Source organism: Bombina bombina, chromosome 4, assembly GCF_027579735.1.
Source record: "Bombina bombina isolate aBomBom1 chromosome 4, aBomBom1.pri, whole genome shotgun sequence".
NCBI lineage: Eukaryota > Metazoa > Chordata > Amphibia > Anura > Bombinatoridae > Bombina > Bombina bombina.
In genome coordinates this window covers 1,035,193,472-1,035,208,826 of record NC_069502.1, presented here as the reverse complement: position 1 = coordinate 1,035,208,826, position 15,355 = coordinate 1,035,193,472, and the positions used below count along the sequence as shown (strand labels likewise).

The 15,355-nt window shown below is 35.4% G+C and overlaps 1 protein-coding gene across 1 annotated transcript in view; it reads right to left on the bottom strand.

The window, feature by feature from the left end:
* The window catches only part of JAG1 (jagged canonical Notch ligand 1), a 55,972-nt gene that overhangs the window by 19,551 nt on the left and 21,066 nt on the right, over positions 1-15,355 (bottom strand). Inside the window, exons 4-9 of the mRNA XM_053712148.1 lie at positions 10,143-10,397; positions 9,374-9,434; positions 3,871-4,001; positions 2,847-2,966; positions 2,168-2,281; positions 1,963-2,076 (exon numbers count right to left, since the gene is read on the bottom strand). Coding sequence (XP_053568123.1) covers positions 1,963-2,076; positions 2,168-2,281; positions 2,847-2,966; positions 3,871-4,001; positions 9,374-9,434; positions 10,143-10,397 — 795 coding nt within the window. The remainder of the gene's footprint in view (positions 1-1,962; positions 2,077-2,167; positions 2,282-2,846; positions 2,967-3,870; positions 4,002-9,373; positions 9,435-10,142; positions 10,398-15,355) is intronic.

Sequence of the window (15,355 nt, the reverse complement as noted above, 5' to 3'; positions counted from 1 at the left end):
GTTGCAGGGTCAGCATATATATCTGTGATGAATATGTAGAATAGTAAAGTAGAATAAGCATAATATTTTTTACATGTATTTTACAGCAATACATTTTTTTTTTTAAATTGAATGTGCATTGCAATGTTTTAATTTTCCTTTATTAAACCTTTTTCTGGTGGATTCATCCCTTTAGCAAAACCCAGTATGACATGCATGAGTTGGACAAACCATTACAGGAAGACCATATCTCTTGAGGATTATTAGTGTGACAGTCACAAGACATGAATTTATAGAAAAAGGACAACTGTCATGCAATTCACTGAGTATTGATTGATAGCCTCTTCGTCCTTTCCATAAGCTAATGTATGTGCTATGCAAATGAGCGTATGCATGTAGTATATTACAATAAAAAAGCTACACATGTCTTATTGCATAAAGTATGTTTAAAAGTTAACAAATCTGTTCCATTAAGATCAATAGCATATACAATGAATACACTTAAAAGGACATTAAACCTTCATTTTTTCTTTCATGGTTCAGATAGAGTATACCATTTTAAACAACTTTCTGATTTACTTCTATTATGTAATTTGCTTCATTCTCTTGATACTCTTTCCTGAAAAGCATATCTAGATAGGCTCAGTAGCTTCTGATTGGTGACTGCACATAGATGCCTCATGTGATTGGCTCGCCAATGTGCATTGCTATTTCTTTAACAAAGGATATCTAAAGATTGCAGCAAATTGGATAATAGAAGTAAATTGGAATGTTGTTTAAAATTGTATTCTCTATCTGAATCATTAAAGTAAAAATTTGGGTTTATTGGCCCTTTAAATTACACATTCCTTTATGTAGACAGTTATATAAATGCAGCTTTTATTTGTAATAGCACAACTTGCAACAAAAATGTAAGGTGCAATTTCAGGCATCCCATTTAGTTTATTGGTATTTGGCCAGTTGCTCATTAAGAACAGTAAGAGGCAATTGACTATTTCAGAGGAGAACTTCCTTCACTATTGTCAGCCAGATTAGAGTGTTTTATAAAGAATGCAGACAGCTCATTCTTCATGAGATCATCCACATTTTGGAACCCAGCTGTAAACTCCTTGGTCTGTGGGAGTTGACACGGCTGAAAAGATACAGAAACTTTCCCACAGGACCAAGCCGGGAGGAACATAGTGAAATACTTTTCCAGAAACCGTATTTAGCTTAAGTGCTTTTCATATACGATTATGTTTATAGTCTTAACTTTTAATCTATTCTTTGACAGTGGCTTTAAAAAAATTGTACAGAACACTGATATATGTTAACAAAAAATAAATACACATTAAATAAACAGGAATTTTTAATATTTATATATATTCTTTATTAATGCAGCAAAGGCATAATAAAAACACATGGCACAAAACTTGCTTAACTTTCATTAAAAAAAAATTATATATATATATATTATTAAAAAGGGGCAGTAAAGTAAAAATGTAACTTTACTGTTTCATGCAATTTTAAACAACTTTCCAATTTACTTCAATCTCTTGGTGTACTTTGTTAAAAAGCATAACTTGGTGGGCTCAGGAGCAGCAATGCAATTTAGCGCTAGCTGCAGATTACTGGCGGCACATTTCTCCCTCGTCATTAGTTCACCTGATGTGTTCAGATAGTTCCCAGTAGTGCATTGCAGTTTTTTTTAACAAAGGATTATAAGTGAATGAAGCAAACTTGGTAATAGAAGTAAAATGAAAAAAAAAAAAAAATTCTATGCTTTATCTGAATCAATAAAAAAATATTTTTTTTACTTTAGAGACTTTATGCACAGGTACTAAAAAGCCTTAGAAAAACTATGGTGCTAAGTTTTCCCAACAATAATAATAACTGTGCACAGAGGTGCAGCCATTTCTAAATATTTGAGTTTTAGATATTAAAATAAGTGTACTAATTTGCTCAACATTTTTTGCACAATATTATTAAATAAACAAAAATTACCTATTTGACATGTTTTGCCCGTCCACTGAGAAGGACAAATACATCTGAAACCATCAACTAGGTCCTGGCAGGTACCGCCATGCCTGCACGGGTTTGGAGAACAATCATCTATGTCTGAAAAGGATAAAAAGGTGTTAAGCGTTCTCTTATAATAATTTAAAGCACGTGACAAAGGACACATTGAATATGTGTGTGGCGTACGTACTAATGATGCACGTTGGGCCAGTCCAGCCTGGAGCACAGTGACATTCAAAGCCCCCAGATGTTTCCAAGCAACTTCCCCCATTGTGGCAGGGATCAGAAAGGCAGGCGTGTTCAGCTGTATTAAAACAAAATCAAATAACCAAAATTATTATTAAAAAAAAATAAATAAAAAAAAAAAAATAAAAAAAAAAAAGGTATAGTCATGGCGTGTATGCTAGAAAGACCACCTTTTATTCTTTGATATGTCCAGCACTAATGCTACCATATCTTATTTTCATTAACAGGGCTTGGTTTAACAGAACTTCAAACAAGGAGGAAATAATTGTTCATGCTAAGCTGACCTGATCAATGTGCCATAGCTCAGATCAGCTTGAGTCTGAGCCAGGACTAACACAGATTCCCATAGCCTCTAGAGAAGGAATCACTGCAAAGCGGGGGGAGGGAGGGGGGGTGCTTAACCTTTTTAATGATGGATGAAAATACAACAAGCTGTCACTACACACTGGAATAACTAACAAAACGATAAAGAACTGACTGCATGCTACAGGTGCCTTGCAAACAAACTTTGTAAAGAACGGCTTCCTGCAGATTTAATTTACAGCTTTGTAAAAATGTACATTAGTAAATTGCAAGCACAGAAACTTATGCAAGAAAGTATCACACAAAACAGGAACACTAACCGATTTGACAGTTCTGTCCAGAATAACCCTCAGGGCAGGAGCACTGATACTTGTCAGGTCCCGTGTTGCTACAAGTGCCTCCATTCAGACAGGGTTGATATGTACCACAATAATTAAGATCTGTCAAACAGAACAGGACATATAGTTAATTGCTGCTTATACAGTACTTAAAAGGGACATTATACATTACATTTTTCTTTGCATAAATGTTTTGTAGACATGTAACAATGTATAGTTTTTCTTTTTTTTTTCTTTTTTTTTTAAACAACATTGTGCTGGTTTTCAGACTCCTAACTAAGCCCCAAAGTGTCAGATGTATACAAGCGTTTACAGACCACTGCTGGCTTCTCTTTGTCTAATCTGTCTTTTCATATGCAGGGAAGGGGGGGGGGGGGGTATCTGCACCCAGCCCCTTTCACTGGGTGTTCCAGCTAATCTCATCAACAGTGCTAAACTTGGAGCTTCTAAGTAAGTTTTTTAAAAGTTTTATACTGGATTTTTAGATCAGCATATGTGCATATTCTTATTTATAGTAGTGTCTATTACATGCAGTTGAATGAAAATTGGTGTATACTGTCCCTTTAAACTTAAAAAAAAATTGGTTGATTCTGATCTACATTTCAGTAAGACAAAATGCTGAGCGAAGTAAAATGAAAAAAGTATATTAAAAACATTATGCTCTAGTATCAAATTTACTTTGTTCTCTTGGTATATGTTGTTGAAAAGAACACAGCAATGCACAACTGGAAGCTATCTAGACACTCATATGCATCTTGTCATTGGCTCACAACATATGCTCATCTAGGTTCCAGCCGTGCATTGCTGCTCTGGAGATGAAATTGCAGGGGTTAAAGTGTAACACATCACTTTGGTCTGCACACAGAACCCTCTCGCAGTAAAGCGAGAAAAACAATATTCATTATTTACTTTAACATCAGTTGATTGCTAATTTGCTGCTGGAATGTCAAAATGAGCCAGGGGGAATCCAGTGAAAGCTATACGTTCCTATGTACGATTAGCATACCTTTGTCACAGAGCTGCCCGCCCCAGTTTGTTTCACACAAGCACTGCCATGGTTCAACGCAAGTGCCATGGACGCATCCTGGATGGGGAATGCATTTATCACAGTACAGGCCTTGCCATCCATACTGACATCTAGAAACAAAAATACGCACATGTAAAGTTTTATTCCATTGCTGTTCACAAGTTATTACTCACAATGTATATTCAGAGGGTGTATTAGGTGGTTCCTTATAAACAAACCTACTAGCAGTTTTGCCAAGGTCTGAAAGCCAAATGTCTCACAAAAGAATAGCTGTTCTGGGAGACCCTGCATGGTGCCACTGAATACAATAATACACTATTCTCAGGTCATTCAAATGAGGCAGGGAGGGTGGGTGTACTCTACAAATCAATCTCTAGACTTTGTCAGAATGGACAATCAATTGTGGCTAAATGAAAAGTTTCTGAGAACAATGCACAGATGAAAAATGATGAAAAATGTTCCGTCCCCAAGGTAAAAATAAAAGTGGAATTTCTCGGAAAAATGTTCCTAGCCAACTTTTACCAAACAAGTTGGGACAAAGCTAGAATCCTTATGTTTAGACTTTTGTGTAGAAAATTTTTTTAAATGTAAAAGCATAACTTATTTTTTTTAAATGTTATTAGTCCTGGATAGTTTTTTTTTTTTTTATTATGCAAAGGAAACTCTCCATTCACATCTGTGAAATGTAATGAGGTCAAGGCTAAGCCGAATCTATTAACTATTTTATTGCTGAAAAACAACCATTTCATAAAAGAACACTTGCAATGCCCAAGTCCATGTTAAATTATAAAAATAAACCATCAGGCAGAGGTCAGACTTCAGATTTTTTTTTTTTTACTTCCCTGACTGAGCAAATCCCTGTCATGGGAAAACTGTATTGTTCAGTATGGGAAAAAAAATTCCAACAGCCAGAGGTAACTCAACTCCTCTTTAGAGGCTAATGGTACAGAATTTCAATAGTAGTTTCTCTTTTTTTTTTATGATCCGACATTACATAATCATCACAGACCATCCTTCTGCTTAGATACAGGTTGCAAAAACTAATTCTACCCAAAACATTCAACTTTAGCAGAACGTTGGAGTAAGAGACATTTTCTTCTTTAAAGCTTGAGATAGGCATTAGAATATGAGTTTTAGAAGGCAAGAAATGTTAAGGACCACTAAAAATAGTAAAAATATAATATAATAAATAGACAATGCAATAACAAATATCTCATCTTGACCAGTCTATAGTGTGTTTTTAAAATTTATATTTTGTTATTTATTTATGTTTCTATATGACAATGGCAACATTAGAATATACAATTGAATATTGATTCCCAATGACTGATTGCAGTCTTGGAGATTCAACAACTGAATACTCTTATAAGGACCACTAAATGCAGTAGAATTGCATAATAAAAAAAAATTATATATATATATATATATATATATATATATATATATATATATATATATATATATATATATATATATATATATATATATATATATATATATACACACATATACACACACACACATATATATATATATATATATACATATACACACACACATATATGTGTAATATATATATATATATATATATATATATATATATATATATATACACACACACACACACATATATGTGTAATATATATATATATATAATTAATAAAGGAAGATAAAAGATATATATTGCGATCACTTTAAAGAAATTACACATTGCACAGAAGAAATATGTTTCAGAGCAAACCAAGTTCATCTCCTATTTATTAACTGCATACATCAGGTGTGAAGATTGGATGCCATCACCAAGGACAATAGTGATAAATGTGACAAATATATAAGACAGTATCACGAACACTAAAATTAGAAATACCTAGAACTATTTGGGGCATATATCAAAGGGTAATTCCCCACAGTAGCATGAGCAAAATACGGTAATTGCATAAATATAACACAGAAATATAGATACAAAAATATACAAGCACAGGGGGTACCTCCCAGATCGTCCTCATATAAAGTTCCCTAATTATCGCTTTGAGACACTCACGGCTGACATCAGCTGATATCAGCCGTGAGTGTCTCAAAGCGATAATTAGTTTGAGAGAGGAGAAGTTTGTTTGAAAAACAAGCACATATCTGCTCCAGGGATATCAAGTTTTTCCTGCTAAAAAGTACTACACACCAGTCAAGGAACATCTTTACCACAGATAGGGATTATATCCCCTCCACGCATCTAACATACCTCACATATTTGAGGTTTAATAAGGTGAGCAATTTTTATCTCACCTTTTGTGTCTTATTTGCCTAGTATTGACATACTGCACCATAATTTGGTTTTGTTTTTCTCCCTTCTATGTGCGCTGAGATCTGAAACCCTACTCCACACCTTTTCTTTTCACTTTCCATTTGGAATATTCAGAAACAAGCTGCCATTGAAATATATCAGGAGAAGTGATACAGCAAAATAAACATTTGCCACATACACAGAGCAGATCAAGAAACTCCTAAGCACTATCTCTATATACACCGGTATATATATATATTCAGGAATGTGTTAAGAAGCTAAGTTTCAAAATCAAACATCAGTTCTGCAGAATCACTATATGCCATTTTCCCTTCTCTTTTAATTAAGCCAAATGAATAAATAGTTATACTCAAGAAATAATAATACCAGAGATAGCTTAAGGCAATTTCTCTCAAACATTAAATAAAAAAATATTAGTCCAAAACATTAAGACATGCTGTTATCCTTGTTTGATGATACATATGATCAAGTTTCTCATGAGAATTTTAACTGTTTTGCTTAAGTAAAGAATCACAAGGAAATTCAGTAACTTTGGAAAACTTGCACCAGGGAGATTAAAGTTCTTGCTGTAAACAACGATCATTTTGAATCAAATATAGGAGAGTATACAAAAAGAAACTCATAAATGATAGATACAATTATCAAGCAGGTTTGACTAGCCAACAACCCTGGTATTTTTTGTTTTGTTTCTTTCTATACAAGGTTAGGCACAGACTAACTTTTAATAACCGTGTAAAAAAGGTATTTAAAAAAAATACAAAAATTATATATATTTTTTTATAGATTTTTTATTTTTATTTATTTCCCCCCCCACTATACCTTTAACCAAGGAATCCAAAATGTCCATTGCTGTGAAATATTTCATTTACAAAGGAAAAAAATAAAGTGATGGTTTCTAAAAAACAGGACAGTTATCCTTAAAGGGACACTGTACCCAAAAAAATTCTTTTGTGATTCAGATAGAGCATGACATTTTAAGCAACTTTCTAATTTACTCCAATTATCAAATTTTCTTCATTCTCTTGGTATCTTTATTTGAAATGCAAGAATGTAAGTTTAGATGCCGGCCCATTTTTGGTTAACAACCTGGGTTGTCCTTGCTGATTGGTGGATAAATTCATCCACCAATAAAAAACTGCTGTCCAGAGTGCTGAAACCAAAAAAAAGCTTAGATGCCTTCTTTTTCAAATAATGATAGCAAGAGAACGAATAAAAAGTGATAATAGGAGTAAATTAGAAAGTTGCTTAAAATTGCATGCTCTTTCTGAATTACAAAAGAAAAAATGTGGGTACAGTTTCCCTTTAATATGCAAATGAAGTGCAAATGAAGTGTGGGAAAGTTGTACCTTAAGCAAATATAAGCAGTAGTGCATGTCTGGGGTTTGAGTGGGAGGTGACATGAAAAAAAAAAAAAAGAAAAAGCCTAAAATCTGGAAACAAAGCCTGTCCTTCTGACAGAGGCAGATCACAGCTTGTTTATTTTAGTGACAAAAATCATCAGCCTTCACTCATTTTTATTTTGGTATTTGGAAAATGGCAATTGCAAAAATCAAATGTTTCACACTGAATTTTAAAAGCAACCGTTTACTAAATAAGCATCACTGTTAAAGAGTTAAACTGCTGTGCTAAATTATAAAATTATATATATATATATATATATATATATATATATATATATATATATATATATATATATATATATATATATATATATATATATATATATACATACACACACACATACACACACTCTCTCTTACAACATGGGAGCAGAAATATTTGCCAGACATATCATTTTGACTTTGCTCCAGTTAGAAAGCTACTTTACAAAATCAGATTTTACTCAAATCTTCAGATGTCAACATTGGAGGAACATAAAATGTCCAGATAAAAGAAAATTTGCGATTTCGAGTCATCCCAATATTTTAATTATTAAAAATTGTCCAGGTATGTCTAAAGCCTGCTTTCTATTGTAACTTAGCCAGAACAGAGTCAACTTCAAAGCACAGCAACAAATTTTTGTATTCATCGGTGTCTACTGACAAGATTCCATCCCAGCTATTAACCTCTCAGCACTCAGATGCCGGCTCACAAGAACCCAGAAATTTTACTAATCCCATCCTAAAGAATGCCTGACTTTTTGCCTATTGATAGACTTGGTTTGGGGGGGATGGGCAGTGAAGCCTGTTAACACTTTAGTTCTGATGTACCCACAATTAGAGGACTGTAATACCCTATGAATATGGTGCATATAAGCTGATAAGAAAGCTGCCGTAGCTATTAAAGGGACAGTCAACAGTAAAATTGTTATTGTTAAAAAGATAGATAATGCCTTTACTACCCATTTCCCAGCTTTGCACAACCAATATTGTTAGATTAATATACTTCTCTGCCTATTTCTAAGCCACTACAGATAGCCTCTTACACATGCTTTTTTATTAGCTTTTTACAACAGGAGACTACTAGTTCATGTGGGCCACATAGATCACATTGGTTGTGTCACGCCCATGGGTTCTGCACAACACAATATTAATGCAAGTCAATAAATAATAAATAAAAAGTCATCTGCTCAGGGGGCTGTCAAAAGAGGCTTAGATACAAGGTATTAAGAGTTTAAAAATACATTAATGTAACCGTGTTGTTGTGCAAAACTGGGGAATAGGTAATAAAGGGATTATCTATCTTTTCAAACAATAACATTTTTTGAGTTGACTGTCCCTTTAAAAGGGATAGAAAGGTCAAAAATGTACATAGCATTTTTTCAATATACTTTCATCTGCAAATATGCTTCTAGTAAAAGTTTATTACTTTTTTTCTGAGGTATACGCACATATGCTGGGAGGTCCTGTGCACCAGTATTCAAACACCATGCTTACTCAGAGCTGGCTGTGGTGTGTATTGCTCATCGTTAGTGACATACAAACCACTGCTGACTCGCTGAGCATGCACGGCCCTCACAGGATATGTGCGTATGCCACTGAAAAACAGTAAATTACTTTTACTAGAAGCATTGTTTCTAATGAAAAGTAAATTGCAAAAAATGCCAAACTGAATTGCACATTACTTATTTGACTTTTCTATCCCTTTAAAGTTATACTTTGCAGAGCCTCAAAAATTTGTTGTCAAAAACTCAATTATATTGTTCCATACACATTTTTTTTTGTAATGAATTAAGATAGTTACCTGCACTCTCCTGGCATCTTGCAGGTACCATGTTTTGGGCTGCAGCCTTGACGACATATTGCTGAAAATAAATGCAATTTCAGAATCATTGTGCATTTGAAAAAATAAAATAGGGGTAAAAAAGGAGACCTATATTTTCAAAAAGTCTTGTTTTTTTAATGTACCTTGTGCCATCATAATTTAAACACTTGTGCAATTAAAGGGACATAAAAACCCAATTTTTTTCTTTCATGATTCAGTCAAAGCATGAGATTTTAACTCAAATTTACTTTGATTATATAGTTTGCTACATTATCTTGATATCCTTTGTTGAAAAGCATACCTAGGAAGGCCAGGAAGCAGCTATGCACTATTGGGAGCTAGCTGCTCATTGGTGGCTCCATATATGTCTCTTGTCGTTGGCTCACCCAATGTGTTCACTTAACTCCTAGTAGTGCATTTGCAAAACAAATCAGATAATAGAAATAAATTGGAAAGTTTTTTATAATTGCATGCTCTAGCTGAATCATGGGGGGGGGGGGGGGGGGGGGTGTTTTGTGTCCCTTTAATTCCAGTCACTAACATATGCAGTCTCAGAAAAACAAAATATTTAAAAAGCCCTTTCAATATCTTGGTAAAATATAAAGGTAAATTAATCATTTAAATCCCAAAGAAAGTATTTTAGGAAGGCCCCTGATTTAACATATGAGAGTTATATCTTAAAATAGATACAAACATGGCATTTCCTGAAAGGATTCTGAACTAAACAAAAAAAAAAAAAAGTGTTTACCTTTATTACATTCGGGTCCCATCCAGCCTTCCAAACATGTTTTGTTGCCATTCTGATCGCAAGTATAGTGACCGAAGAAGTCATCTCTTGGACGACAAAATTTGTTGCATCCAAAGCCATAATAATGCTCGTCACAAATTACCCGTATCTGGTACTCAAAGTGTGACATGCCGGCATTCTGCTTTAGAATCTGCCATTGTCGACTAGGGTTAATCATTCCTGAGTGTAGGGCTTTGTCTATGATATCATCAGCATCTGAGAAAACACATAAATAATTAATTAAAAACGGTGAAACTGCTTAGTTTCTTCCCCTTGAAAGAAACATTACAAGGAATACTAGGTTTAACTTTCTAATCTTAGTCACTTAAATGTATTTAAAAAGGGACACTAAACACAATTTTATTTCTTTCATGATTCAGATAGAGCATGCAATTTTAAGCAACTTTCTAATTTACTCCTATCATCATTTTTCTTCATTGTCTTGCTATCTTTATTTGAAAAGCAATAATGTAAAGTTGAGAAGCCGGCCCATTTTTGGTTTACAATCTGGGTTGGGCTTGTTGATTGGTGACTAAATGATAAGCAAGTGCTGTCCAGCGTCTGAACCAAAAATTGGCTGACTCCTTAGCTTAGATACCTTCTTTTTCAAATAAAGATAGCGATAGAGAACGAAAAAAAAATTGATAATAGGAGTAAATTAGAAAATTGCATGCTCTATCTGAATCACGAAAGAAAATGTTTTGGTTTAGTATGCTTTTAAATATGTAATGAAAGCTCAGATTTAAGAAAGATATATACGCTAGAGACCTTTTTTTTTGGGGGGGGTAAAGGGACAATGTACACTAAACTTTTCTTTACATAAATGTTTTGTAGATGATCCATTTATATAGCCCATCTGGGAGTGTTTTGTAAAAAACATAATTTATGTAAGAAACTTACCTGATAAATTCATTTTTCATATTGGCAAGAGTCCATGAGCTAGTGACGTATGGGATATACATTCCTACCAGGAGGGAGCAAAGTTTCCCAAACCTCAAAATGCCTATAAATACACCTCTCGCCACACCCACAATTCAGTTTAATGAATAGCCAAGAAGTGGGGTGATAAGAAAGGAGCGAAAGCATCAAACAAGGAATTTGAATAATTGTGCTTTATAAAAAAAAAAATCATAACCACCACAAAAAAGGGTGGGCCTCATGAACTCTTGCCAATATGAAAGAAATGAATTCATCAGGTAAGTTCTTACATAAATTATGTTTTCTTTCATGTAATTGGCAAGAGTCCATGAGCTAGTGACGTGTGGGATAGCAGATATCCAAGATTTGGAACTTCCACGCAAGAGTCACTAGTGAGGGAGGGATAAAATAAAGACAGCTAATTCCGCTGAAAAAACAATCCACAACCCAAATAAAAAAGTTTTAATCTTTATAATGAAAAAAACTGAAATTATAAGCAGAAGAATCAAACTGAAACAGCTGCCTGAAGTACTTTTCTACCAAAAACTGCTTCTGAAGAAGAAAAAACATAAAAATGGTAGAATTTAGTAAAAGTATGCAAAGAAGACCAAGTTGCTGCTTTGCAAATCTGATCAACCGAAGCTTCATTCCTAAACGCCCAGGAAGTAGAAACTGACCTAGTAGAATGAGCCGTAATGCTTTGAGGCGGGGATTTACCCGACTCCACATAAGCATGAAAAATCAAAAGCTTTAACCAAGATGCCAAAGAAATGGCAGAAGCCTTCTGACCTTTCCTAGAACCAGAAAAGATAACAAATAGACTAGAGGTCTTTCTGAAATCTTTAGTAGCTTCAACATAATATTTCAAAGCTCTTACTACAACCAAAGAATGTAAAGATCTCTCCAGAGAATTCTTAGGATTAGGACACAACGAAGGGACAACAATTTCTCTACTAATGTTGTTAGAATTCACAACTTTAGGTAAAAATTTAAATGAAGTCCGCAAAACCGCCTTATCCTGATGAAAAATCAGAAAAGGAGCAGATAACTCAGAAACTCTTCTAGCAGAAGAGATGGCCAAAAGGAACAAGACTTTCCAAGAAAGTAAATTAATGTCCAGAGAATGCATAGGCTCAAACGGAGGAGCCTGTAAAGCCCTCAAAACCAAATTAAGACTCCAAGGAGGAGAGATTGACTTAATGACAGGCTTGATACAATCCAAAGCCTGTACAAAACAATGAATATCAGGAAGATTAGCATTTTTTTCTGTGAAACAGAACAGAAAGAGCAGATATTTGTCCTTTCAAGGAACTTGCAGACAAACCCTTATCCAAACCATCCTGAAGAAACTGTAAAATTCTAGGAATTCTAAAAGAATGCCAAGAGAATTTATTAGAAGAACACCAAGAAATGTAAGTCTTCCAAACTCGGTAAGAAATCTTTCTAGACACAGATTTACGAGCCTGTAACATAGTATTAATCACTGAGTCAGAGAAACCTCTACGACTAAGTATTAAGCGTTCAATTTCCATACCTTCAAATTTAATGATTTGAGATCCTGATGGAAAAATGGGCCTTGAGATTGAAGGTCTGGCCTTAACGGAAGTGTCCAAGGTAGGCAATTGGCCATCTGAACAAGATCCGCATACCAAAACCTGTGTGGCCATGCTGGAGCCACCAGCAGTAGAAACAAACGTTCCATTATGATTTTGGAAATCACTTTTGTAAGAAGAACTAGAGGCGGAAAGATATAAGCTGGTTGATAATTCCAAGGAAGTGACAACGCATCCACCGCTTCCGCCTGAAGATCCCTGGATCTGGACAGATACCCTGGAAGTTTCCTGTTTAGATGAGAAGCCATCAGATCTATTTCTGGAAGTCCCCATATCTGAACAATTTGAAGAAATACCTCTGGATGAAGAGACCATTCGCCCGGATGTAACGTCTGGCGACTGAGATAATCCGCTTCCCAATTGTCTATACCTGGGATGTGAACCGCAGAGATTAGACAGGAGCTGGATGCCGCCCATACAAGTATCCAAGATACTTCTTTCATAGCCTGAGGACTGGGAGTCCCACCTTGATGATTGACATACGCCACGGTTGTGACATTGTCTGTCTGAAAACAAATAAACGATTCTCTCTTCAGAAGAGGCCAGAACTGAAGAGCTCTTAAAATCAAACGGAGTTCCAAAATGTTGATTGGAAATCTCGCCTCCTGAGATTCCCAAACCCCCTGCGCTGTCAGAGATCCCCATACAGCTCCCCAACCTGAAAGACTCGCATCTGTTGTGATCACAGTCCAGGTTGGACGAACAAAGGAGGCCCCTTGAACTAAACGATGGTGATCCAACCACCAAGTCAGAGAAAAACGAACATTGGGATTTAAGGATATCAATTGTGATATCTTTGTATAATCCCTGCACCATTGGTTCAGCATACAAAGCTGGAGAGCTCAAAGCTACCGAAGGGAATGATTTCATGCACAAAGCTACCGAAGGGAATGATTGAGACTGAAGGTTTCGACAAGCTGAAACCAATTTCAGACGTCTCTTGTCTGTTAGAGACAAAGTCATGGATACTGAATCTATTTGGAAACCCAAAAAGGTTACCCTTGTCTGAGGAATCAAGGAACTCTTTGGTAAATTGATCCTGCAACCATGTCTTTGAAGAAACAACACGAGTTGATTCGTGTGAGATTCTGCAGAATGTAAAGACTGAGCAAGTACCAAGATATCGTCCAAATAAGGAAATACCGCAATACCCTGCTCTCTGATTACAGAGAGAAGGGCACTGAGAACCTATGAAAAGATCCTTGGAGCTGTTGCTAGGCCAAAAGGAAGAGCAACAAACTGGTAATGCTTATCTAGAAAAGAGAATCTCAGGAACTGATAGTGATCCGGATGAATAGGAATATGAAGATATGCATCCTGTAAGTCTATTGTGGACATATAATGCCCTTGCTGAACAAAAGGCAGAATAGTCCTTATAGTCACCATTTTGAATGTTGGTATCCTTACATAACGATTCAATATTTTTAGATCCAGAACTGGTCTGAAAGAATTCGCTTTCTTCGGTACAATGAACAGATTTAAATAAAACCCCAGACCCCGTTCCAGATCTGGAACTGGCACAATTACCCCAGCTGACTCCAGGTCTGAAACACATTTCAGAAAAGCCTGAGCCTTTACTGGGTTTACTGGAATGCGTGAGAGAAAGAATCTTCTCACAGGCGGTCTTATCTTGAAACTTATTCTGTACCCTTAAAAACAATGTTCTGAATCCAATGATTTTGAATCGAACGGATCCAAACATCTTTGAAAAATCGTAACCTGCCCCCTACCAGCTGTGCTGGAATAAGGGCCGCACCTTCATGCGGACTTGGGAGCTGGTTTTGATTTCCTAAAAGGCTTGGATTTATTCCAGACTGGACAAGGTTTCCAAACGGAGACCGTTCCTTTAGGGGAAGGGTCAAGCTTCTGTTCCTTATTCTGACGAAAGAAAAGAAAACGATTAGCAGCCCTATATTTACCCTTAGATTTTGTATCCTGAGGCAAAAAAGCTCCTTTCCCCCCAGTGACAGTTGAAATTATAGAATCCAACTGAGAACCAAATAAACTTATTACCTTGGAAAGAAAGAGAAAGCAACGTTGAATTAGAAGTCATATCTGCATTCCAAGATTTAAGCCATAAAGCTCTTCTAGGTAAAATAGCTAAAGACATATACCTGACATCAATCCTAATGATATCAAAAATGGCATCACAAACAAAGTTATTAGCATGTTGAAGAAGTTTAACAATGCTATAAGCATCATGGTCCGACACTTGTTGTGCTAAAGCCTCCAACCAGAAAGTGGAAGCTGCAGCAACATCAGCCAAAGAAATAGCAGGCCTAAGAAGATTACCTGAACATAAATAAGCCTTCCTTAGAAATGATTCAAGCTTCCTATCTAAAGGATCCTTAAAAGAAGTACTATCTGCCGTAGGAATAGTAGTACGTTTAGCAAGAGTAGAAATAGCCCCATCAACTTTGGGGATTTTCTCCCAAAACTCTAATCTATCAGATGGCAAAGGGTACAATTTCTTAAACCTTGGAGAAGGAGTAAATGAAGTACCCAGACTATTCCATTCCCTAGAAATTACATCTGAAATAGCATCAGGAACTGGAAAAACTTCTGGAATAACTACATGAGGTTTAAAAAACGAATTTAAACGCTTACTAGTTTTAATATCAAGAGGACTAGACTCCTCCATAT